Below are 24,487 nucleotides of genomic sequence, written 5' to 3'. Positions count from 1 at the left end.
CCAAATTTAGTTCCATAACAAGGTTAGGTGGATATTGTGCTATTTCCCTGCTCTCATCGATCAGGTTAGATAACGGGCTGGGTGAACACAGTCAATCTATCCATTCTAAGTCTGACAGCACCTCAAAATGATTAAAGAGCGGGGGGTACTGTTGGGGGTAAGGTGTTATCGGCCCTTGATACCTCCCCTCTCTCGATTTCCACTGATTAGGGCCCATAGGGTAGTTAATGTGTGTGTGGGGATAGAAATAGGCAAGGTCCAGAGTCTGAACGTCACCTAGACGGGCAAATCTTGCTTTTCGTCGTATTCGGTCCACCACCCAGGGGTCTTTGAAAGAAATCAGGATACAGTCCCCTTCTAGATCTTTTGAGCCCTTACCCACCCAATCAACTCTCCTTACATAGAGGATTTCAGTGGGGGATGAGGGTGGGAGAGGGCGATGTTTATTTAACCAAAATATAACTTTGTTCCGCAAGTCCCCTTGGGTCTCTTTAATGCCATCTCTTAGAGGGGCCACCCCAGTTAAAACGATGGTATATTGGGACGCTTCTGGGGGTAAGTTAACTCGGGGTGTGGGGCGTATTTTTCGATTATCCATCATCTGGGACCTGGAGGATTGGAAATTATTTTGGTCTTTACCCCTTGTTGGTAATTGTACTGGGGTACTATTAGGTTGTTTTGACATGCCTTTCGGCAAGAGTTGTTGCACTGGGCCTTTGTTAGTAGTTAGTGGGCGTTTATCCCTTGGAATATCCTTTACGGGAACTCTACTAGCGGTGGTCAAGGTGGCAGCGGGTTTTGTCCCTAGTAAGGGTTTGTTGTTAACAGCGGGAGTCCCTAAGGGTACGGACTTACTTGCAGGGATCACTGTGGGTTTTCCCGCTAGTTGGTTTTTGCCCGAAGTTGGGTTACAGGCCCCCATCCCAGTAGAGGGCGTTATTAGTTTTTGCAGAAGACCCAGATTGGTGTTTACAGCTAGTTCCAATACATCTATTTTAGCGGTCATCAACCTTGTTCTCTCTAAGACCGGAAGCAGTATAGTTTTTAATATTGCTTCCATCTTGACCAACAGAATATCATCGCTGTTAAGACACGTTGGGCAAGGGTTTGATGACCCAGAGGGAGCTAATGAGGGACAATACACCGTTGGGAAACCTTGATGGGGCTGGGAAAGAGATAGGCTCACTCTGTTAGTAAGATCGATTTTAGGCTGTTTTTGGACCTTTTCCCCCTGTGGACTCGAAACATGTTTTTTTTTCCGGGATGTTGGATTTGGGCTATTTTGGGGCAGGTTGGACAAGTTGGGGGGAGTAGGAACATAAGATTGGGATGCATTGGACAAACTGTATTCGTCATCCTCAATATACTGACTGTCATCCCCGTCGCTTGTCCGATTAACATAGGAGTTCTCTTCCCTGTTATCGTGGGGTGGGGATAGAGTAACCCCGTCTCCATCTACATGGACGATCGCCTCTGTCTCCGAGGTAGAAATACAATTAAAAGCTGCATGAGAGACAGGGCTTTTGGCATGGGCTAGGGCACCAATTGAAGAACGCTTCCCGGTAACTAAATCCAGGGACAGTCTATGTTCAACCATTTCGATTTCTTTCTCCAGAATTCCCGTCGCTCTGGTGATAAAAGCATCAAGGGGACCAGAAACAGCACCCTTGGAGGTTTGTATGTGGACTAAGCGTTCTTTCCCAGATCTTAATGGCATATTTGGGGGCTAAGTGGGGAAATATATAAAAGTAAAATATAAAAAAGTCCACTATGCTACCTATTAGATACTAGTGGGCCCCCTCTCTAATAGTAGGTAATATAAATACAGCTGTATACCATACAAAAAAGATAATGTGAGACAGAAAATAATTTTTGCAGGGCTCTGGGCCCAACCCAACCTTGTCCGACCACGGACGGCCACAGACGGTCCCGCCCTTGTCCGGGGCTTCTCCCGGTCGCTCCCGCGAAGCGGAGGCACTGTACTCCTTATGACTCTACTACCGTGTGCTCATGGGCTGATAGGCGGGGGGGCGTGGCCAGCGGGGAGAGCAGCCCAGGTGTTGCAGGTTGGGCGCGCAGGGGCTCCTGGACGCTGGAGTCCCTGCCTATGCTCGCAGCCCCGCTGGTGATATCGCCTTACCCCGCGCTCCTCCTGATAATCCCACAGCAGCCAGCAGCCTCCAAGGACAGATGACGCGCTGCGGGACCCGCGAAGCGGGTCCGGCGAGTCGTGAAGGGAGTGGTGATGAGGGTCCGCTCTGCTAAGGCAAGCAGAGACACTACGCTCCTCCAAAATCCAGGTACAGGCAACCAGATATCTTCAAAGGGTCCCACAGGGTCTAGAGTGAAGCCCGCTTTTCACTCTGTCGGCGGGGGGCGTGGCCAGCGGGGAGAGCAGCCCAGGTGTTGCAGGTTGGGCGCGCAGGGGCTCCTGGACGCTGGAGTCCCTGCCTATGCTCGCAGCCCCGCTGGTGATATCGCCTTACCCCGCGCTCCTCCTGATAATCCCACAGCAGCCAGCAGCCTCCAAGGACAGATGACGCGCTGCGGGACCCGCGAAGCGGGTCCGGCGAGTCGTGAAGGGAGTGGTGACGAGGGTCCGCTCTGCTAAGGCAAGCAGAGACACTACGCTCCTCCAAAATCCAGGTACAGGCAACCAGATATCTTCAAAGGGTCCCACAGGGTCTAGAGTGAAGCCCGCTTTTCACTCCGTCGGCGGGGGGCATGGCCAGCGTGGAGAGCAGCCCAGGTGTTGCAGGTTGGGCGCGCAGGGGCTCCTGGACGCTGGAGTCCCTGCCTATGCTCGCAGCCCCGCTGGTGATATCGCCTTACCCCGCGCTCCTCCTGATAATCCCACAGCAGCCAGCAGCCTCAAAGGACAGATGACGCGCTGCGGGACCCGCAAAGCGGGTCCGGCGAGTCGTGAAGGGAGTGGTGACGAGGGTCCGCTCTGCTAAGGCAAGCAGAGACACTACGCTCCTCCAAAATCCAGGTACAGGCAACCAGATATCTTCAAAGGGTCCAATCAGTAGATTTCTAGAGTGCTACTTGTCACCTGTGAGGATATCCAGATGCTGGCAGGGTCCTGCTGATTAGCCAAATAGGCAGGTCTTCAATGACTTTTGGAACTCTGGAAGAGATGGGGAGGTCTGTAGATGTAGGGCGGCTTGTTTTATTTCTTCGCTGCTAGGTAGGAGAAGAAGCAACCTCGCGGATGTGAGGGATAGAGAAAGGGAGGTGGAATGGAGGTGGAATGAAGGTGTCTTGACGGCGATGGAAGTTCAGGCAGTGGTTAAAGTAGGCGGGTCTACTGTTGTGTAGGGCTTTGTATGCATAGGTCAGGAGCTTGAACTGGCATATTTTCTGTACAGGAAGCTAGTGGAGTTCCGCGAGGTTGGGTGCAATGTGGGTTCGCTACAGAGACCCAGGAAGAGTCTGGCTGCGGCATGCTGTATGGTCTGTGGTCGTCAGAGGAGGTGAGCAGCGAAACCCGCATAGAGAACGTTGCCTTAGTCTAGCTGGCTAGAGATAAGGGCCTGGGAGATGGTGTGTCATGAGCTTTGGAGTAGCTATTTGAATATCTTATGAATCATGCAGAGGATGAAAAAGCAGGAGACAGAGTTGACATGAGTTGTCATGGTTAGCTTGTTGTCAAAAATGATGTCAAGGTTCCTAGCGTGGTCAGCGGGGATAGGAGTTGGTCCGAGTTCTGATGGCCACCAGCATGCGTCCCATGGAAGGCTTTAAATCAGTACCTCTGTCTTGTCCATGTTGAGCTTCAGGCAGTTGTCCTTTATCCAGTTGACAATGTCTATCATGCAGTTGTGGAAGTTGGTCTTGGTATTGGTGGTGTCTCCAAGAGGGGGAGGATGAGTTATGTCATCAGCATAGGATATGATGTTGAGTCTGTGGGTTTTGGTGATGCTGGCCAGAGGTGTCATATACATGTTGAAGAAGGTGGGCCTGATTGAGGATCTTTGGGGTACCCTGTTAAATAGATAAACACTGAGGCATGTAAGGTAATCCAAATTGGAGCTTAATCTTGAACCCAGAATGAAGTGAGGAGGCCAGCCTGGACACTCCTCATCCAGCGATGCTTGTACACGACTACTCTCCAGGATTCTACAGTTCAAGAATCTAAGAACTGGAATCCCATAAGGTCATGCACCCGAACTTTACATAAACACAACACTTCCTCTTTCCCACAGAAGAATAAATATAAAGAGAATAAATAAAAAAAAAATTGTTACAACATAACTATAACTAAATTATGCAGAAACTAACACAGGTACAAATTAAGAGCGACAAACATGTGTAACATAATCTTTCAAATATAGAGGTTTTACACACACTCTGCCAGCTCTGGTCAAATCATACCTCTTTGGAACTGTGCCCTCCTTAGGTACATAAACAGCACTAGGATTACATGTTTCAGAATTATCTGCACGGGTGCTGCTACGATCATTCACATTAAAATTGGGAATATCAGTATTGTTGCTTTTGCTATCATCACCTTCCCCTTCTGTGACATTAGAACAATTATTGCAACAAACTTGTATCCAATCATATTTGATTGGGTGAAAATCAACAGAAGAATCATGACATTTTTCTAAGGAATTTGGTGAAATTCCACCTCTAAACTTGGCAATTCTACTACCATGCCACACCTTCCCATCACTTAGTAAAGCAGAATTACACATAACTTTTACAACTTTGAGAGGAATTGAGAACCTACTTTCTCCTTGGAGTGTAATTCTACCTTTTTTTACTTTTACTGTATCGCCTACACAAAGATGAGCTTTTTTTGTGTTATGGGATTGATCAAATTTGTCCTTGTACTTAAGTTGTCCAGCTGCTAAGGAATCCCTAACCTCTTTGGCAGACCAAGATACAGGATTAGTACTTTTTAACCATTCCATATTATCCTTGGTGCGGGGGGACCTGCCCCTTATTAACTCAAAAGGAGAATGTCCTGATGATGCACATTGTGTAACTATAAGTACAAATAGTTTTGCTTAATTCATCTTCCCAATCTAAACAATGGCTAAAGGAAAGTTCAATAACGTCTTTAATTACTCTGTTGAAGCGTTCCACGCAACCATTACCCTCGGGGTGGTAGACAGAAGTTGTTCTATGGTTAATACCGGACTCTTTAATACATTTCTTGAAAACCTCACTAACAAACTGTCCCCCATTATCAGAAATAATGTCTTTAATCAAACCTTCTCGTCCAAACACGTCAGCTAAAAATAAAAGAACAGATTCTGAATCCGATTTATCCCCTATCTTGTATTCAGGCCACTTTGAGAAGTGGTCCTCCAGAACCAAAATATATTTCAACATACCCACAAAGTTTTTTACTGGGCCAAACACATCGGTACCAATCCTTTACCAAGACCTATGAGGAACAACGATGGGATGTAAAGGAGATTTATGCGTAATCAAACTCTTCTCTGAATTGATGCACTGTACACAATTCCTAATAACTTTTTCAACATCTCTGTCAAGACCTGGCTACCAATACGATTGTTTAACCCGGGCTTTGCATTTAACAATACCTAGGTGACCTTCGTGACATAAACGGATACATTTACTACGAAAATCTAAAGGGGGAACCAATCTTCCATTCCTAAGCAAAAGATCATCCTCAACCTATAAATCATTTCTGATATCCCAAAATGGCAAGAAATCCTTGTCCAAATGTGCTTTTACTGGCCATCACTTGTGAACATAGTCAATGACAGAAACTAAGGTAGCATCACGTAACAATCCCTGAATCCACTCATCATGGGAAATACTCTGCAATTCATCTCCAAAAAATGTGGCAACCAGCTAATCATCCCATTAATTTTTTTCCTCACAAGTAATGGGCAAAGGACACCTACTGAGAAAATCAGCAATCCCATTGCGAACTCCTGGAACATAAATTACACTATACACTAAATCTAGTAGCTGAACAGACATATGTGAAATTCTGGGGGAAACATTGCTGAGACCTTTGGAAGTAAGTACTTTGGTCAGGGGCTTATGATCAGTCCTCGCAGTAACACATGTGCCCAATATGTATTGTCTGAAGTATTTAAGAGCCCAGACACAACCTAGAGCTTCACGTTCATTTACTGAGTATTTCTCCTCAGTATTGGTAAGAGGACTGGATGCAAATGCAACTACACATTCATTACCATCTTCTTGAATTTGTGACAGTACAGCACCAAGGCCTTTACAACTAGCATTGGTGGTGATGATGCTCCTAAGATTAGAGGAAAAACCTTTAAGTGCAGGAGCAGAACATATAAAAATTTTAATACAGTCAAAACTGCATTGACACTCCTTTGACCATGAAAACTTGCAACCTTTTTTAAGAAGTTGTCTAATGCAGTACATTTTGCCCGAGAAGTTGTGCAGAAATTTGGAGTAGAACTCAGCCAACCCTAGAAAGAATCAGACTTCATCCATATTTTGAGGAACAAGTGCTTCCTTAATAGAATCAACAAGTTCAGATTTGGGACAAATATCAGCAGAACTAATTTCGTGCCCCAGATAAGTAACACTATTTCTTGCCAATTTGCATTTTGACTCCTCAGCTGTGAGACCATTTTGCTCCAAGACTTTAAGAACTTTAATCAAGGTTTCATTATGCTCTGCTTTATCAGAACCCATAACAGGTATATCATCTTAAAAAATACCATGTTTTCAGTGTCTTTAAAAATAATATGCATAAGCCTCTGAAACATGGCTGACGCTGATGCCAATCCAAAAGATATTAAAATCAAATCAAATCAATGTTAATTTGCATAATTAGTTAAAATCATTACAAAATTCTCATGATAAAATTACAGTACAAAGTTTGTTAAAAATGCTGAAGTTATTGTCTCTCGGCCTACATTTTTATTGGAGACAATGTGTACAAAATCCGAGGATTAGACTGTCCCTGTTGGCCTGCCACCTTGATAGCCCTCCTGTTCAGTTTGTTCTAAACATTTTCTAGCTTCTTCCAGGAATTTGACTCCGCGGCATGCCAAGATTGGTGAACAGACATAATATCGAGTTTTTAATTTCGACTAGACATAATATCGAGTTTTTAATATCGACTAGACATAATATCGACTAGACATAATATAGACTACAAAAATAAAGACTAGAGTAGCCAAAATATCGAAGTCAAAAATATAGAATGACATAATATCGACTAGATAGAATATAGACAACAAAAATATCGAAAATAAGGTAAGTTAATATTTTTTAATTTTTGTGTAATATAATTCTGTAGCGGGTTGTGGGTTTAGAGGGGAATAGGGTGGGAAGCAATTTAATTATAATTAATTTACTATGTTATTTAATTTATTGGTATTTATTTTTAATTAATTGTTAATTAAAAATTAATTGGTAAATAATTAAAATATAATTGGCAATTAATTTTAATTGATTAATTGATAAATATGTTATTTTAGTAATTTATTTTCTGTAGCGGGTTGTGGGTTTATAGGGGAATAGGGTGGGAAGTAAGTTAAATATAATTAATTTAATATGTTATTTAATTTATTGGTATTTATTTTTAATTAATTGTTAATTAAATATTACTTGGTAATTAATTAAATTATAATTGGTAATTCATTTTAATTGATTAATTGATACATATGTCATTTTTAGTAATTTATTTTCTGTAGCGGGTTGTGGGTTTATAGAGGAATAGGGTGGAAAGTAATTTAATTATAATTAATTTAATATGTTATTTCATTTATTGGTATTTATTTTTAATTAATTGTTAATTAAATATTAATTGGTAATTAATTTAAATATAATTGGTAATTAATTGTAATTGGTATTAATATTTCTTTTAATTATATTTATCTATGAAGTATTTACTTTCCCTACTGTTGCACTCACTGGAGTGGGAATAGTAATTTTAACCCCCACGCTATCCAACACTTTCCCTACTGTTGCACCCACTGGAGTGGGTATGCAACGTTTACAACGCAACTTTTACTATGCACTACCATTACAACGAAACTTTTACAACGCAAAAACTTTTACAACGCATACATTTACAAAGCATGTTTTTACAACGCAGATACCTTTACAACGCATACCATTACAACGTAAGTATTGGTAAGTATATAATTATTTTTTAAATGTTATATGTTTGGGTTTTTGGGTAAAGGGGTATTTTTAGGGTTCAGGGTCAGTTTTCAGTTTTTTGGGTAAAGGGGTATTTTTAGGGTTCAGGGTCAGTTTTCAGTTTCTGGGGTAAAGGGGTATTTTTAGAGTTCAGGGTCAGTTTTCAGTTTTTGGGTAAAGGGGTATTTTTAGGGTTCAGGGTCAGTTTTCAGGTAAAGGGGTATTTTTAGGGTTCAGGGTCAGTGTTCAGTTTTTGGGGTAAAGGGGTATTTTTAGGGTTCAGGGTCAGTTTTCAGTTTTTGGGGTGAAGGGGTATTTTTAGGGTTCAGGGTCAGTTTTCAGTTTTTGGGTAAAGGGGTATTTTTAGGGTTCAGGGTCAGTTTTCAGTTTTTTGGGGTAATGGGGTATTTCTAGGGTTCAGGGTCAGTTTTTGGGTAAAGGGGTATTTTTAGGGTTCAGGGTCAGTTTTCAGTTTTTGGGTAAAGGGGTATTTTTAGGCTTCAGGGTCAGTTTTGGGTTTTTGGGGTACAGGGGTACTTTGTAAAAATAAAGTAAAATTACATTTAAATTATATTAATTAAATAAAATTAAATAAAATTAAATTATATTATAATGTTTTTAATTAATTTATATTCAAAAAATTATTATATACTTACCAATACTTACGTTGTAATGGTATGCGTTGTAAAAGTATGCGTTGTAACGTCATACATCCCTGGAGTGGGAATAGTAATTTTAACCCCTACGTTATCCAGCGCTTTCTCTACTGTTGCACCCACTGGAGTGGGAATAGTAAATTTTACCTCTACGCTATCCAACACTTTTCCTAATGTTGAACTCACTTTAGTTGTAACAATAATTTTTAACCATTTTCTATGCTACGCTAAAAATGTTATATATGTTTATTTAATATGTTTTTATATATATATATATATATATATATATATATATATATATATATATATATGTATTATTTTTGGTGATATCATTTTTTTAATTATATAAATTATTTATTAAAATTACATTTTTTTAATAATTATTTCTAAGTTTATATTAAATATATTTATTACTATATTAGTTTTAACTTAATTTTAAGACATTTGAAAAAATCGATATTTTGACAGTCTATATTTTTGTAAGTCGATATTTTGGAGTCGATATTTTGGTACCTACGTGTTTGAAGATAGGGAGTCGATATTTTGTCTCTCGATATTTTTGACTCGATATTTTTGTATCTCGATTTTTGTGACGTCGATATTAAGTCAGTGATCCGCCAAGATTATGGAGGAACCTCCGAGCCAGCTTGTGACTGCATGTCTGCAAGAACGAATGTTTAGCGCGTTGAGGGTGGGTTTCAATAAGAGTCGTCTCTGATTTATCAGGGCCGGGCATATGCAGAAGAGGTGGACAAGGGTTTCTGTTTTATACCCACAGAGGCGACATTGTTTCGTCTGGTGAGACGGTTTCCAGGATGGTAGTAGATCTTTTGAGACATGCATCCCCATCCGATAGGCAATGAAAGCCTTTTTGAGATAACCACTAAAGTGGGATACTAGATATGCCAGTGGTTTTAGGGTTGTAAAGGAGTTCATGATGGTCCAGCCGTGCCGACGTTTTGCCAGTATCTCTTTATCTTCCAGAAAGGATTTTCTTTTTGCTGCGGCGTTGGCTAGTTTGCTTAGCATTGCCTTATCTGTCCCTGGTTTCCATGCTGATTCCAGCTCCAATTTTTCCACACACAATTTCAAATACTGTCCCCAGATGTTCGGGGTTTCGGTTTCCCCCCGTTTTATGATTTCCTCCCAACTTAGCTAGTCCAGTGTGTCTGGGTCTGCAGATCGAAGTTTATAACAGAGTTTCACGAAGCCGCTCATGCTCCGGAACTTCTGATTTTGCAGGCCAAATTCTAGCCTGACTTGTGAGGCTGAGGCAGATTTTGGCAGATTGAAGACCGCATTGTAAATTTGAATCTGTAAATCGTTTAAAAGATCGGCCTCCTTGCCGCACCATGTAACTAGACCATAAGATAGGGTGGGCATTATCTGCGCTGCCATTACTTTTAAAAGATGGTTATAGTTGGGGCAGTCCATTTTTCCTTTAAGGGAACGGTATGCAAAAATTAAAGATTGTGCCTTTGCTTTTAATGCTGTTTTGTGGTCCTTGTGATTTACTCCTTTTGTGATTGTTATTCCCAAATACTTATAATACTCTTGTTCTTTCACTGTTGTTCCTTGGGCCATCCATTTGTATTTTAATTTTGGCGGGTCAACTAGACGGACCACTTTGTTTTTTCTTTGTTTAGGTCCAGGCTTTCCCGTTCTAAGTACGATGTTAATTTATTGATAGCTCTTTGTAAGCTGATTGGGGTTTTACTCTACAGTACAATGTCGTCAGCATATTGTAGGTAGTGTATTGGGTTATTTACCAGGTGTGGTGGGTGGCTGTCTGCTGATTCGATCGCGCTTGTGAGGTCGGAAAGGAAAAGATTAAAGAGGGTGGGGGCTAATACGCAGCCTTGTTTTAGGCCTTGGTGCGTTTGGATTCTCCTGGTAGTACTGCCTCCATTTCCCAGTTTCACTTTTGCCCAAGTGTGGTGATGTAGGGCTTTGATAGCTATTAGAAGTTGATGTGGCAGTCCCCAGCTCTCCAATTTTCTCCATAGGCGCTCTCTATTCACCCGATCAAAGGCAGACTTGATATCTATGAAACAGGCATACAGGCGGGTGCCCTTTGCTACTGCTTGGTCTGTTAGGATAGCCAGGCAAGTTAGGTTGGTTATTGTTCCCATTCCTTGCCTGAATCCTGTTTGAAATTTTGGCATGATCTTTGTTTCTGTTATCCAGGCTTGTAGTTCCAATAGGATGCAGGAGGCGTAGAGTTTGGCCTCTACGTCTATTAACGATATCAGTCTGAAATTTGTGGGATTGCGGTGATCGCCGTGCTTGAATATTGGGTGGATAATACTGCCTTTTCAGGAGGCGGGTAACTCTGCTTGTTTGTATATTCTGTTGAACAGAGGTGTTAGGGTCTCTGACCACAGATCCGGGTCGTGCTTAAAGATCGCGTTTGGCAACCCGTTTGGTCCTGCTGCACCCTCTGACTTTAGTCTTGAGATTATCGTCCTCAGTTCATTTTTGGAGGTTAGGTCGTCTGGCTCTGCTGGCCCCTTCTGATGTTTTTCCTGCTCGAATTCCCAGTAGACCTTGTTCTTCACTCTTTTTGGTTCCTCCATGTTGTCCTTGGCTACCCCTGAGCCTTTGGCATGGCTTGGATCTGTGCTATAGGGTTTGCACATGTCTGATCCAGGTTTCTGCACCAACCCCGGCTTCTTGTTGGAGTTTTGCCCCTTGGTTGAGCTCATTTATGATGCCCCAGAAGTCCCGGCTATTAGGGTGTTTTCCTGCGATTAGCAGTTTGTTCCAAATGGTTTCTTTGTATAAGTGTTTTGCGGCCCTCAATGCCTTCCTGTAGGTGCTCCTGGCTCTCCTTAGGTTGGATTTGTTTGCCGCTGACCCCGATGTTTTTTGGCTTGCGAGAGCCCGGACTTCCTTGGCCACCTTTCTTTTATTAGCTCTTAGGTACACGCTGAACCATGGCTCCTTCTTGTTGTAAAGATGTCTGTGGTTCCCTGACCTTGCAGGGAACCTTTGCTGCAGTACCTGAATCATTTGCTCCCAGTTGGGAACACGGTCCTCCTCCTTTTGTGTTCCTAAGTTGGCCATATGTGCTTTAACTAAGTTTGTGATTTTGCCCAGCCCCTCTCCACGCCATTTTAGTTTTATCAGGTTGAACTTTGATGCGTGTTGCAGTAGTGAGGTCGTTGTTGGCGCAAAGCTTGGTGCATTTTGCAGACTAATTATTTGGGGGAAATGGTCGCTTTCTACTCGATGTTCTATACCAAAAGATTCAATGCTGGAGATTAATTCATCACTTACTATAGAGTAGTCTATTATAGAGTATACCCTGCCGCTCAGATATGTGACGGCTGCCGGCCTATCCCCCTTTGTGTTGCCATTCAGGATTGACAGGCCGTAATCATTGAGGCTAGATGCTAACTTTTTTCCGCCACTGTTTGCTTTCATCTTCACCTTCGCCTTGTTTTGGTCGATGAGGGCGTTGTTGAAGTCCCCGGAGATAACCAATGGGTAATGCGAATAGATCCTTTGCATAACTTAATTAATGATAGCAGGATCACGTGTTTTTCTTTTTGTGACTTCTTGTCCGGATGGATATACACGTTAAATATTATCATTTTCCACGGTTCTGTCCCCGGTGATGGATGTTCGATGATTCTGGTCACCTGGACCCACTTCAGGCCCACATCTATCTCCTCAGATGCCCAGTTATATTTATAGGTTATGTATGTCGATAGTCCGCCGCGGGGGTGGCCATGCGTGAAGAAGCTTTCTGCATATATTTGATGTTCTTTGAAGCCTAGAATTGGAGTTGAATGTAATTTCCATGACTCCTGACTCAAGATTATATCTTGGCGTAGAAAGAATGCTTGGGTTTCATAATCATGGGCCATTTCTCGAAAGCCGTGCACGTTCCACGAGCAGATTGCAACTGTAGATTTCTTTGTTAGATTCTGAGGGGGCGGCTCGTTTCGCAGTGTTGTGGAGGAGTTTAAGTCTGGGTTAGGTAACTTTCTTGCTCAGGACGCTAGGTATCCAAGACCAGTCCGTTCTGTCTGCGTGGTAGAGACCAGTTGTTTGTAGATTGCGGCTTGCGCTTGTGGGCTTTGGCGTGGAGGCCCGGGCGCCACGTAGACAAGAGATGTGTTGACCTCTGCTCTCTTTCCCCTTTATTTGGTCACGTGTATTAAATTGTAAGGAATATGGGTACTTCGGACGCGTATGTCGCATTATGGATATTCTCCATGTTTCAAACTGAGGTCTAGCAAGGTATATCCTTTCTACCAGGTCCTTTGAGGCCCAAGTTGTGACTGTTTCTTCTATGGCCGTATTGTTTGTGTTTTGTTGGAATACAACAGAGTAAAGGTCCTGGGAAGTAATTTCTTTTAGGTCCGGTACTTCATTAAACAGTTTTAACAAATTGCCTCGGTTCAGAATGTCTTGTGTCCCCCTTCTTGGATATTCAGGGATAAAAGTTAATTTTAGGTCATATGAATCTGAATTTTTGCTTGGCTCATTATGTATTGATCCTGCTTTTCGAGCAGACAGGTTGTGAGATTGAATCCTGTCACAACCGGGGTAGGCTGATTGTTCTTCTTGCTCTTTCTGTACTGCCTCAATTGTGGTTTTGTTTTTCTGGGTTGGGGCTATGTTTGTTAACTTCGCTTGGGCTGTACTTTGCTCCCTTTGCTATAGCGAACATTTGCGATCCTTGTCCAGGACAGTAATTCGCATGGGGTTTGGCACAGATTTGGTTTCGAATGCTGCTGCTGGACCACAAGATTTGTATACATTTCTTTCAGATGTTGCGGATAGTTGTTGTTCGATAAAAAAATTTATAGCAGGGTTGGAGCCCTCTTTGTGGCTATGTTTTGTGCCCAGACTGTTATTTCCCAGGGCCGGTGTCTGGTCTTGTTGCTCACAAACTCCATATTCACCTACTTGTGTTGGCTTTGTTTTTTCACTTTCCAGCATGTGCACTTGTAATTGCTGGTTCAAACTGGAGTCCATTTGACTTTTATCGCCTGTGGGTGGAGATGGGCTAGGCTTAACTCCTGTCCTGGTGCCTTCACCCCTTGATGAATTCGATGGATTTAATTTATCGAGTGGGTCTGCAGAAGTGTCCTCGCCCGCTGTCGACCCATTCAAAGGATTGGATTTGTTTTCGTAATGGGTGTTTGTATTAAATATGGGGAAGATTTTGTCCGGATCTACGTTTGGTCGTTTCTTGTACTTGAGCCTGGCCTTCCTTGCTCTTTTCCTTTCTCTCTTTGCTGGTTTGTCCTCAGTAATGGATTGGTGCATAGGTTGTATTTCTTCAGTATCTGAATCTGTTTTACCTGGGCAGCATTCCTTTAATGGTTGTTCTCGGTCCGTTGTTTGTTTGCTTGTTGTGGGGCCATTAATAGGCTTTTGCTTGGGTGTTTGTGGTTTCTCCGGAATAGGCTTAGTTTCTATCGCCTGACAGTAACCGCGTGATTGTTTTACCTCCCCTAGGATGTCCATCAAAATGGCCGGGAGGCTTGCTAGCTTTTCAATAATGCTTCCACATCCGCAGTTTCGTTTTTGATTACTCCCGCTTGTGTTGGGCTCTAATTTCCCTTGAGTTGATAAGAACATTGATAGGGAGTCCAGTTTTGCGTTTATGCCTGAGATGTGCCCGGCCATTAGTGTAATAAGGTCAATCTGGACTTCCATTTTATTGGATTGGTAGTTCAGCACCCTTATTGCTTGCTCTAGAGTGCTTAACAGAGATTGGGTCCATGGCATAGAGGGCTCGTCTTTTTCGATTTTGCTCAGGTCCTTAGGTTCTAGTTCCGACGTGCTCCCCGATGAAATTGTGAGTGGCGCAGAACGGCGATGGTGTGGTTGGTTTGCCTGCATAAACATGGTGTCGTTAATGCATGTTTTTTGTTTGTCTCTTTTTGGCTCGGGCCGCGGGGTGTTGAGACCAACATACCCAGACTCAGATGTTGATCGCCAAAGCAGTGTTCTGCTCGAGGTGCTCTCCCTTGTGAGTCTATGTACTTTGTAATCCTCTCGGTAAGTTCCTCGAGTTGGGAGTCGTTTGATAGGAAATGGGGTTTTAGCCATGAGTCCCCTTCTTGCCCTCTAATGGTAGATGGATTTTTGTGACCTGTATTTCCCTCCTGGATGTCCTCAGTTGCTATTGCGTGGTCACTGACTTCGACTAGCTCCGCAAATGTCGCACTTTTACTCTGGCATGCCCTGATGTCCTTTGCGGGGCAATTTTCTGAAATGTCCTTTACGGCTTGGCCTCCCTTGATTTAGTTTATAGCTGCGGGAGTGTTAGGACGGTGCACCTGTGCGGTTGCCAACGCCAGTTTGCCTTGGAGTGAGGGGCCCGAACACAACGGAGGGGTTGGACACTCTGGTTTGGTGCTTGGCATGTTTAATGGCACGCTGGGGCTTGGTAGTTTGGAAGCCTCCGCAGTCGGTGCGTAGATCATCGCCATTGGGTCCTTAAGGTAAAAGAATTTTAAGAGACCGGGTTTCCGTCTGGAGCCTGATGTTAACTCGGGGGTTGGTGCCGATACCAACCTCTCCCTAGAATTTGATTCTGACCCTGTTTCCGGTTGCTTTTCGGCTTCCATGGTTGGCTTTCTCGTTTTTTTTGTGGATTTTTTACTTTCTGCAGGTTGGCGCATTTTCCCCGATCTCATTTCCCCGGTCGAGATCTTGCACTCCTTTAGTTCCTTTGGACCCTGTCTTGAGGATCTGGTTGTGCTAATTTGTAACTATCTTCTATGGGGACGAGCGTGGGCTAAGGCAGGAACTTATCGTGGTCGGGGGGGAAGCAAACGGAGTAAACCGATGTTGACAGGTGTAGGCAGATGTAGAGAGTGGGTGGCTGTACGTAGCAGTGCGGTCGGCCCCTGCCGGCTGTCGAGAGGACTATCGGGGGGGGGGAGAAAGGGTGTGGGCAATCATACAAGTCATGTGTGTGCACCCCAGAATAACAAGAATTACGATGCACAATTGCCTCTCCTTACCCCGTTGCCCCAGGCGGCCTTCCTTTGCTCGGTACGCAGGCTCCCTCGGACTCTCTCGGGCACTCAGAGCTCTGGGTACTCTGGCTGTCTGGCGACCTGGGCCCCTAGCTCCTGGCTCCTTGTGTTCCTTGTGCTCCTTGTTCTCAGCGGGCTCCCAGCGCACTTCCGCCAATTGTCTCCCCTGCTCACCGCTGCGTCTCCTCTCCTCTTTTGCTGTGACGTGTGGGGGAGGCATAGGTGGCACATTGCGCCCAGCGCTCCTAAACCCCCACTATTATCAAAAAACAGTGGTCCTGAACCTATGAATTCTAAACCATATATATTTCAGTAGCTTTTCTCATTTACTTCCAAGGAGCACCCACACACAGTATGCTCTGTACTGAAAATTTAGTACCACAAGATTAACATAAAACCACGGTTAGGAGAAAACATATTTAATTTCGTTTTCCATTTTCTACAACAAGCATTTTTATAGAAAGTATTTTTATATACATCATCAAAATTGAGTCAATAAAAACAGAGTGGTCGCCCAAACAAAGAAGAAAGAGTGCAAGAAAAACCGTGCTCAAGAGTGTAAAGTGAATGATCCGAGAGGCGAGATCATAGAGGTGCTCAAAAGGTCATAATATTAAACAAAACAATATCCAACATGTATATTGTATTTTTAGAAACCTGGCCAAAGAATAAGATCAAAAAACAATGTTATTACATCTAGGCATATCAGTCCTAGGATTATTTAGCACTATATACAATATTAATTGGTCCAAGGTTTAATACAAATGGCGTCGACGTTTCGACTCGTCTTATGCCCATACGGAGATTTGAACCTGGGGAATGCGAGTCTTCATCAGGACGAAGAGAATACAAGGGCAACCAAGGGATAAGGATAACCCTAAAGGGATTAATAAAGAGAATTACTAACCGTGGACCGTTAGTAATTCTCTTTATTAATCCCTTTAGGGTTATCCTTATCCCTTGGTTGCCCTTGTATTCTCTTCGTCCTGATGAAGACTCGCATTCCCCAGGTTCAAATCTCCGTATGGGCATAAGACGAGTCGAAACGTCGACGCCATTTGTATTAAACCTTGGACCAATTAATATTGTATATAGTGCTAAATAATCCTAGGACTGATATGCCTAGATGTAATAACATTGTTTTTTGATCTTATTCTTTGGCCAGGTTTCTAAAAATACAATATACATGTTGGATATTGTTTTGTTTAATATTATGACCTTTTGAGCACCTCTATGATCTCGCCTCTCGGATCATTCGCTTTACACTCTTGAGCACGGTTTTTCTTGCACTCTTTCTTCTTTGTTTGGGCGACCACTCTGTTTTTATTGACTCAATTTTGATGATGTATATAAAAATACTTTCTATAAAAATGCTTGTTGTAGAAAATGGAAAACGAAATTAAATATGTTTTCTCCTAACCGTGGTTTTATGTTAATCTTGTGGTACTAAATTTTCAGTACAGAGCATACTGTGTGTGGGTGCTCCTTGGAAGTAAATGAGAAAAGCTACTGAAATATATAAGGTTTAGAATTCATAGGTTCAGGACCACTTTTTTTTGATAACATTGTACACCCAGGTCCATGCCTTAGGGTTACCCCATTTTTTCTTAATGGTTACCTAAACCCCCACTAGGCAGGTACTCATCCTGCCCAGCCTCTCTGCAGCTCTGCAGCACGGCTTGCTTGGGTCTCGCTGGGTCCCACTCTGTGACTCCTTTGTTAACTGCTGCTTGTAAGTCACAGCTAGGCGCAGCCCACACTGGCCATCGGCCCGGCTGTGCAACACAGCACCGCACCGCAGCACCCGTCCCTGAACTGATATGGCACGGGGGTACGGGGTGCGGGGCTCGGGGGAAGCGTTTGGAAAAATGGGAGCGAGTGCAGAGCTCCTCCGTCAGCACCCCCCGGCGGCTCCCAGCGTCCTCTCTGACAGGCTGCGGCTCTGATTACTGTGTGTTTTTCGGCCGCGACCGCGGCGTCTGCTGACACCCAGTATCTGCCTTGCCTCGGCAGCTGTGTAGCATGCAGGCTGCTGGCTGCAATGTTGTCGTGTCAGCCGTACCAGCTGGCCCCGGCTTCTCCCCCGGCTGCAGTCTGCTTCGGTCTGCGGCGTCCGTGGCGTCCGCGGTCTCAGCTTGCGCCTTGCTCGGCGGTCGGCTCTCGGCTTGTTCCACCTGCTTCCAATCAAAAGATACTCATTTAAATTGAAAAAGGCCAATTGGAGTGAAAAAGGCTCTAGGATGTCTGCTATCAACATGAAGAGGAACCTGGTGGTAAGCAGAGGTTAGGTCAATGGTGGAAAACCAATGTTTATTCCTGGTAGCTGCAAGTAATTCTGAATTTCTTGGGAGAGATAAGATGTCTATAAAGATATTCTTCTTAAGCTCTCTTAAATCAACACAGAGACGGATACGGCCATTGGCCTTACGAGCGACCACCAAGGGGGCAACCAAATCAGATGATTCTACCCGTTCAATTGTCCACTAATTTATGTAATTCTTTGATAACTTCTTCCTTGACACTCATAGGAATGTTCTTAACTTTGTGAATGCAGGGGCAAGCATTTTGTTTAAAAACAATCTTATGAGAAAAACCTTTTAATTCTCCAACACAACCTGAAAATACTTTATGAAATTTGGATATAATCATATTAAACTCATTGTTTTTGGTGTCAGAGATGCTTAAAACTGGATTATTAGGATCAAGTAAAATCCCTAACTCACCTTGATCCCACCCTCGTCGCCAGTGTTAAATAGATAAACACTGAGGCATGTAAGGTAATTCAAATCATACTTTAATTTTGAACCCAGAATGAAGTGAGGAGGACAGCCTGGACACTCCTCTTCCAGGGATTCTTGTACACGACTACTCTCCAGGATTCTACAGTTCAAGAATCTAAGAACTGGAATCCCATTAGGTCATGCACACAAACTTTACATAAACACAACATACCCCAGAGATGATTGTCTTGGATTTGAAGGTAAAGGGGGGAAGGCTGTCTTTTTGAGTTTTGCTGATAATAAAAGAGGTGATCCATTTGAGAGGGGTTCCTTCGATGCCTATGTTGTGCAGCCTTGTGATGAGTGTGTGGTGGGAGACCATATCGAAGGCTGCCGAGAGGTCTAGGAGGATCAGAGTCAGAGTCGCTCCTCAGTCAAGTAGGGCTCGGATGTTGTCGGTAGCTGCAATGAGACTGTCTCGTGCTCTGGTTTTTGCCGAGTCACGATTGGGAGGAGTCGAGTAGGAGGTTCCATTCCAGATGTGAGAAAAGTTGTTGGCTGATGGCTTTTTCTAATATTTTGGCGGGGAACTGGAGCAGAGAGATTGGTCGGTAGTTATTGAGTTCGCTGGGATCTGACGATGGTTTCTTTAGTAGGGCATTGACTTTTTAATGTTTCCAGACGTTAGGGAATGTGGCTGTGGCAATTGAGGTGTTGAAAAAGGTGGTAAGTTATGTGGCTGATTCTGGCTTTGCCTAGGTGGAAAATGTCGTGAGGGTATGAGTCAGTCAGGGCCCCTGAGTGGACCGAGTCCATGATGAAGGCGGTGTCCTTTGTTGCAAGCTGCCTCCATTCGGTTGGTCGGATGACTGTGGTGATAGCAGGGTCCTTGTGTTGCATGAAGAAGTCGATGGCCTTGGACTGGGGTTTGAAGCCTGTGTAGATGTTGGCAATCTTGTTATTTGGAAAGTTGCTACTGAGTTCCTGTGAGAGGATAATGTTGTGTGTTGCAGCTGAGGGTTTGGAGAATTCTCTGACAATGTTGAAGAGTTCTTTGCATCAAGAAGGTTTCAGCTACCAAGATTATAGATTACTGGGTAGAACATAAAGTGAGAACATCTTAGCGGGATGAGTTTCTCATTGGAGTTTTAAGTTGTGCATATTGGTGAACTGCAACTCCTGTTCTCTTCATTAGTAATCTCTATTATACCAAATACAGGCTGAAACATGAGGGGTCAAAATGTATCCCCACCTTAACTCTTAAGTTATCATGGTTCATTCAAAGATGTGCTCCCTTGTCTTAGCCAGCTGATATCTGCTGTTTATGAAAGAGTGGAAATAATTCAGATCTAATCCATAAAGGCTTATGTGGTGCTCCAGGGTGTCGATTAGCTTTTACTGGTCGATTGTTTAGGAGATAGCACAAAGGAAGTAAAAGAAGCCAGGGACCACACTAACATGCTGTAAATATTGTCCAAAACCTTAAGTGGCAGTGTTGATCTTTTAGCCTGGACAAATTCCAGGCTTTGAGATGTGCGCTAGTGATCTGGCTGGTTAGGAGCCCCTTGAAAGAGTTGGAATGGCAATATTGGGTGATAGCTCTACATAAGATAGAATATGAAAGTATTAGGTTAATTGCAGTCATTTCATTTAAAGTACTTACATTATCACTCACACCTTTTTAATCAGTTTGACTTGTTAAAGTATGCAAAAAGTCCATGTTCATTATGTTGTATCCTGGAAATAGGCAAACTGTTTATCCAAATGATCCTTATGCACATATAGGCCCTGATCACAAGTTGTGCAGGCTAAGGCGTCTAATTTACCCAGTCTGCTAAGTACCTCATATTCCTAGTTTTTAAGTTGCAAATGAGGCACAATGTATAACATTGGTATTTAGTTAAATAAACTCCGCATGTTTGCCTTTTTCGAGGACTTTTCCCCGTAATGAAATTTGGCAGGTTTAAACTCTCCAATCTACCAGGGGGAAACTGTGAAGGTGCAATAATTATCACACAACTTGTAATTCTGATCCCTGCGCAAAGATTTGTTTGTACAGGAACCAGAAGTGAGCCTTGAACTTGTAATCCAGGCCGCACAGTGCCAAATGTGTTCACAGGCCACTCAAATGACCCTGCAGATTTAGAATTACAACCATAGGTAGAAAATAAGGGATGCAGAACACTCCGGGCCCGATTCACAAAGGGATTTACCACTCGTAAAGTTACCAGTGTAGAATTTTCGCACTCAGTGCGAAGTCTTCGTACTGCAGTGTTCAGTACGGAGATTCCGCCATGATGAAGAGACTCCACAATCGTAACTTTAAGAGTCGTAATTCCCTTTGTGAATCGGGCCCTCCATCGCCTCTAATTTTACAAGAGCCAATTATCGGTCAAAATAGGGACATCTCATCAGTAATTCTTCACACATTCTAAGTGTAGCGAGACATCCCTTGTCCCCTTTTTTGTCACTGAGAAGACAATAAAAATATATGTTTGGATAGAAATATGCGTCTGATTCACCAATATTCAATAAATTGTAAAACTTAATTTGCACTTTAAATCAATTTCATGTTTTTCAACACTTGCCAATTAATATCCTCAAAAAGAAACCCACCAGATTTGGGGACATTCCCGCATCATTCCTCTGTGGATATATATTTACTTCCACTTAGAAGTGAAACTTGGCTCATATCTTTAGCGTGAATGTGCCTTTCAGATGTGTCTGAATGCCAACAACCGTATAATTTCTGTCAATGTTCACCCACTTTCCAAGGAATTCCCATCCTGGAACACCAGCTCCTAACCTCTGTAACTAGCCTTTCTTATATGTAACATTATACCTGACCACTTTAATTCAACATGTGAGTAAATTACGCTTATCTAGCAACTTCACATGCTGTGGCTACAAATTGTGAAGTTGCACTCTCAAAACAAGCCAAATGCACTCTGAAAACTGGGCTAAATATTTGTTCCATCAGAGTTGGGTAAACAGATGATCTTCTGGAATGTTACTTTTGAAAGCTATTTACGTAACCTACCTATAAGTATGCAACATTTGCATAACACAAACCTACTTGAGGGGCTGGGGAGCGTGTGTAGGCTCAAAGGCAAACACATGGTCAATGAGTGATTGGAGAGGTTGGTGTGTTTTGAGAGTAGAGGGGTACTATTACTCATAATGATTTAGTGATGTGCCTGCAGCAATTTCTTAAATTGGAGCAGGATTGGGGCAGTCCTAATGGATGGGGGATATTGTTCCAGATCTTGGGTAAATTATGATTTACCATCTTGAGGGAGAACTTGCTTGAGTAAGTTTTTATCCTCTAAGTTTACTGCAAAGACCATAAATTATTCTCAGTCACTGAAATCACAGAAATAGGAATGCAATAACATCGACAGTGAGGAGCAGATAAGAATCATGCTTATAGAACTTAAGATGAGCAATATCAGAATACAGGTGAAAATGGATAAACACCTTCCCAGTGTATCCTAACTGCACTCCTTTTCTACTGTTAAATAGTTTTGAGAAAGGAGGCTTTTCAGCAGTCGATTCAACCAATTATCCCAGAAATAATAGTGTGACTATCCATGTGGTTTTGAGAGTCTGGTTGAAAAAATTTTAATGACGAGATAAAGTTTATTTTTGGTTATTTAGTAGGATCACCAATAACCTCATAAAGTTTTATTCTTCTTCTTTCTTCTCTTTTATCAAGGTCCAAGGATATGCCTGGGGGAGAACCTCGCCCGCATGCAACTATTTCTCATCTTCACAGCAATGCTGAGGCAATTTCACATTAGTTGGCCTGATGACTCATCCGTGCCATACCTTATTAGACATTTTGGAACAACACAAAGCCCATATCCCTTTAAAATGAGGTTGAAGTGCCGTCTACAAAATTAGAGTGATCCATGGAACTGGAGCTGCATTCATACAGCAATGATGACCCTATAGTCTCAAAACCTTTCTTAGTTCAAAGTATGAAATTGCTGCAAAATAATTTCAAGGATGTCTTTGCTTTTGTTGCATTTTTTCTACACTGATGATCTTGAGATTTTCATTTTATTCCTTCTTTCTTACTGCTAGGGATGTCAGAACATGGTTGTCCCCAGTAGTTAATGTTGTCACAGCACAGAATTTTGCAATATGTAAAAATTAAACACATTGGTTTTGTACTATTATTGGAGCTTTCTTAATAAAGTCTAAAAAAAAACGATATTGCTCCTTTTTTCAAGTGATAAATGTACACATGTGCTTTATTTTTTTGTTGTATTTTTAATTTTATATAGCGCTAACGATATCAGGTGTGAGAGCGCTTTCCACGAGCACCAGTTTTGTTACACAAGGACACATACATTTTTGTTAGGCGCGTGGAGATTAAGTGATTTGTACAGAATCACAGGATGTTGAGTGTCACTGCCGAGACTCCAGTTCCCCAGCTTCAAGGGCACCCCCTCTAGCCGTAAGGCTACATCCTCTCCCCTCAATTTGATAAACGGGCTAAATAGAATTGCTTCACCACTCCTAACAACAAAATGTAGTGTTATATTATTTGTAACATTTAGAGAGAAGAGTGTTGTTTCCAGGTTGGACTTCTGATAGATTATCAGCTTTATAAATAATGATATAGGATCTACAGTTACCAAATATTCGATGTTAGATAGTAGAACTATGGCCCTCACTTTTGGGGATTTGGTGTGGGGCAGCACTGCAAATCACCTTGCGGCGCTGCCCTATGTCAAAGTGTAAGGGCAGGAATGCACCGTATTTATCCAATCCTATGCATTCTTGTGCTTTCCCCCTAAGCTGGTGCAGTTTTGGCAGCCTAGCGACAATGGGGGCACCCATACACCATAGTGCAAGGGTGCCTGGGTTGTCGGCAGGATTGTTTAAGTGCAGCAAGGGGCACCTTCCTGCACATAAGGAGTCCGCTGGGGTGTGTGCCACTTCCTATGTGTGTTGCAGAATGAAGCACACATAGAAAGAGGACTAAACAAGGAGAAATAAAGTTATTTCTCCTTGTTACGCCTTACCTCGGGTGGCTTAAGGTTTTGGCACATCCCTAAATTAAAAGGATTTCATGTTTTTGTGCTTTTGTTGCATTTTTCTACTCTGATGATCTTGAGATTTTCATTTTGTTCCTTCTTTCTTACTGCTTATGATATTTCACAACATGGTTGTCGCCACTCGTTAATGCTCTCACGTCACAACATTTTGAAAGACGTAAAAATCAAACACATTGATTTCGCACCGTTTTTGGTGCTTTCTTAATAGTGTCACAAGTTATACATCTGCTTTATTTTTATTATACGAGCTGTATCCGTGGGCTAAATAGAATTGCTTCACCTGTTCTAGCGATAAAATGTAGTGTGATATTATTTGTAACATTTAGAGAGAAGAGTGTTGTTCCTAGGTATGGCTTCTGGCAGATTATCACCTTTTCGAATAAAATTATAGAATGTACAGTTACCCAATATTCGAGGTTGGAAATTAAAACGAAGTCTTTAACAATATTTAGTCATTCATTATGTGTTGCTTAACATCTATCAACCAGTTACTCCTGAGAAGATGACAAGATTCGGTTGATGTTAAAAATGCATTATTTTCAGTGCTTAATTTGTAAAAGAACAAGTGCTGCGGTGCAAACGTTTGCTCAGAAGAATGCTAGCAGAGCTATTGAAGGTTAAGATGCCAAATGCCAAGGCGGTGTAGTCTCAATTTCACCTCATGTCTCTATAATACACCACTAGACACTCCCTGCCTCTTTATCTCAAATTTGAAGGTTCTTTTTCATCCCTTCTTTCTCCTATTGTCATTGTTTTTCCGTCTTTCTGCTCCTCCTTCTTTCCCCCTTTACTGAGGCTCTGGAAAAAAGTTTGTCGAGGAAAAATAAGGTCCAGATTACGATCTTGGCGGATGGGACACTCCAAAACAAACGTGTTGGATATCCAGTCTGCTAAATTACAAGTTCCCTGGGATATAATAG

General features: G+C 42.6%; 1 protein-coding gene across 1 annotated transcript in view; it reads left to right on the top strand.

Annotated features, from left to right (window-relative positions):
• The window catches only part of LOC144798398 (cytochrome P450 2C8-like), a 640,773-nt gene extending 618,059 nt beyond the window's left edge, over window positions 1-22,714 (top strand). Inside the window, exon 9 of the mRNA XM_078669253.1 lies at window positions 22,217-22,714. Coding sequence (XP_078525379.1) covers window positions 22,217-22,404 — 188 coding nt within the window. The 3' untranslated portion in view covers window positions 22,405-22,714. The remainder of the gene's footprint in view (window positions 1-22,216) is intronic.
• Window positions 22,715-24,487: the final 1,773 nt, after the last annotated feature.

This window comes from Lissotriton helveticus, chromosome 12, assembly GCF_964261635.1.
Source record: "Lissotriton helveticus chromosome 12, aLisHel1.1, whole genome shotgun sequence".
Taxonomy (NCBI): domain Eukaryota; kingdom Metazoa; phylum Chordata; class Amphibia; order Caudata; family Salamandridae; genus Lissotriton; species Lissotriton helveticus.
Note: the sequence above shows the minus strand (reverse complement) of the source record. Positions and strands in the feature narration are given on the sequence as shown.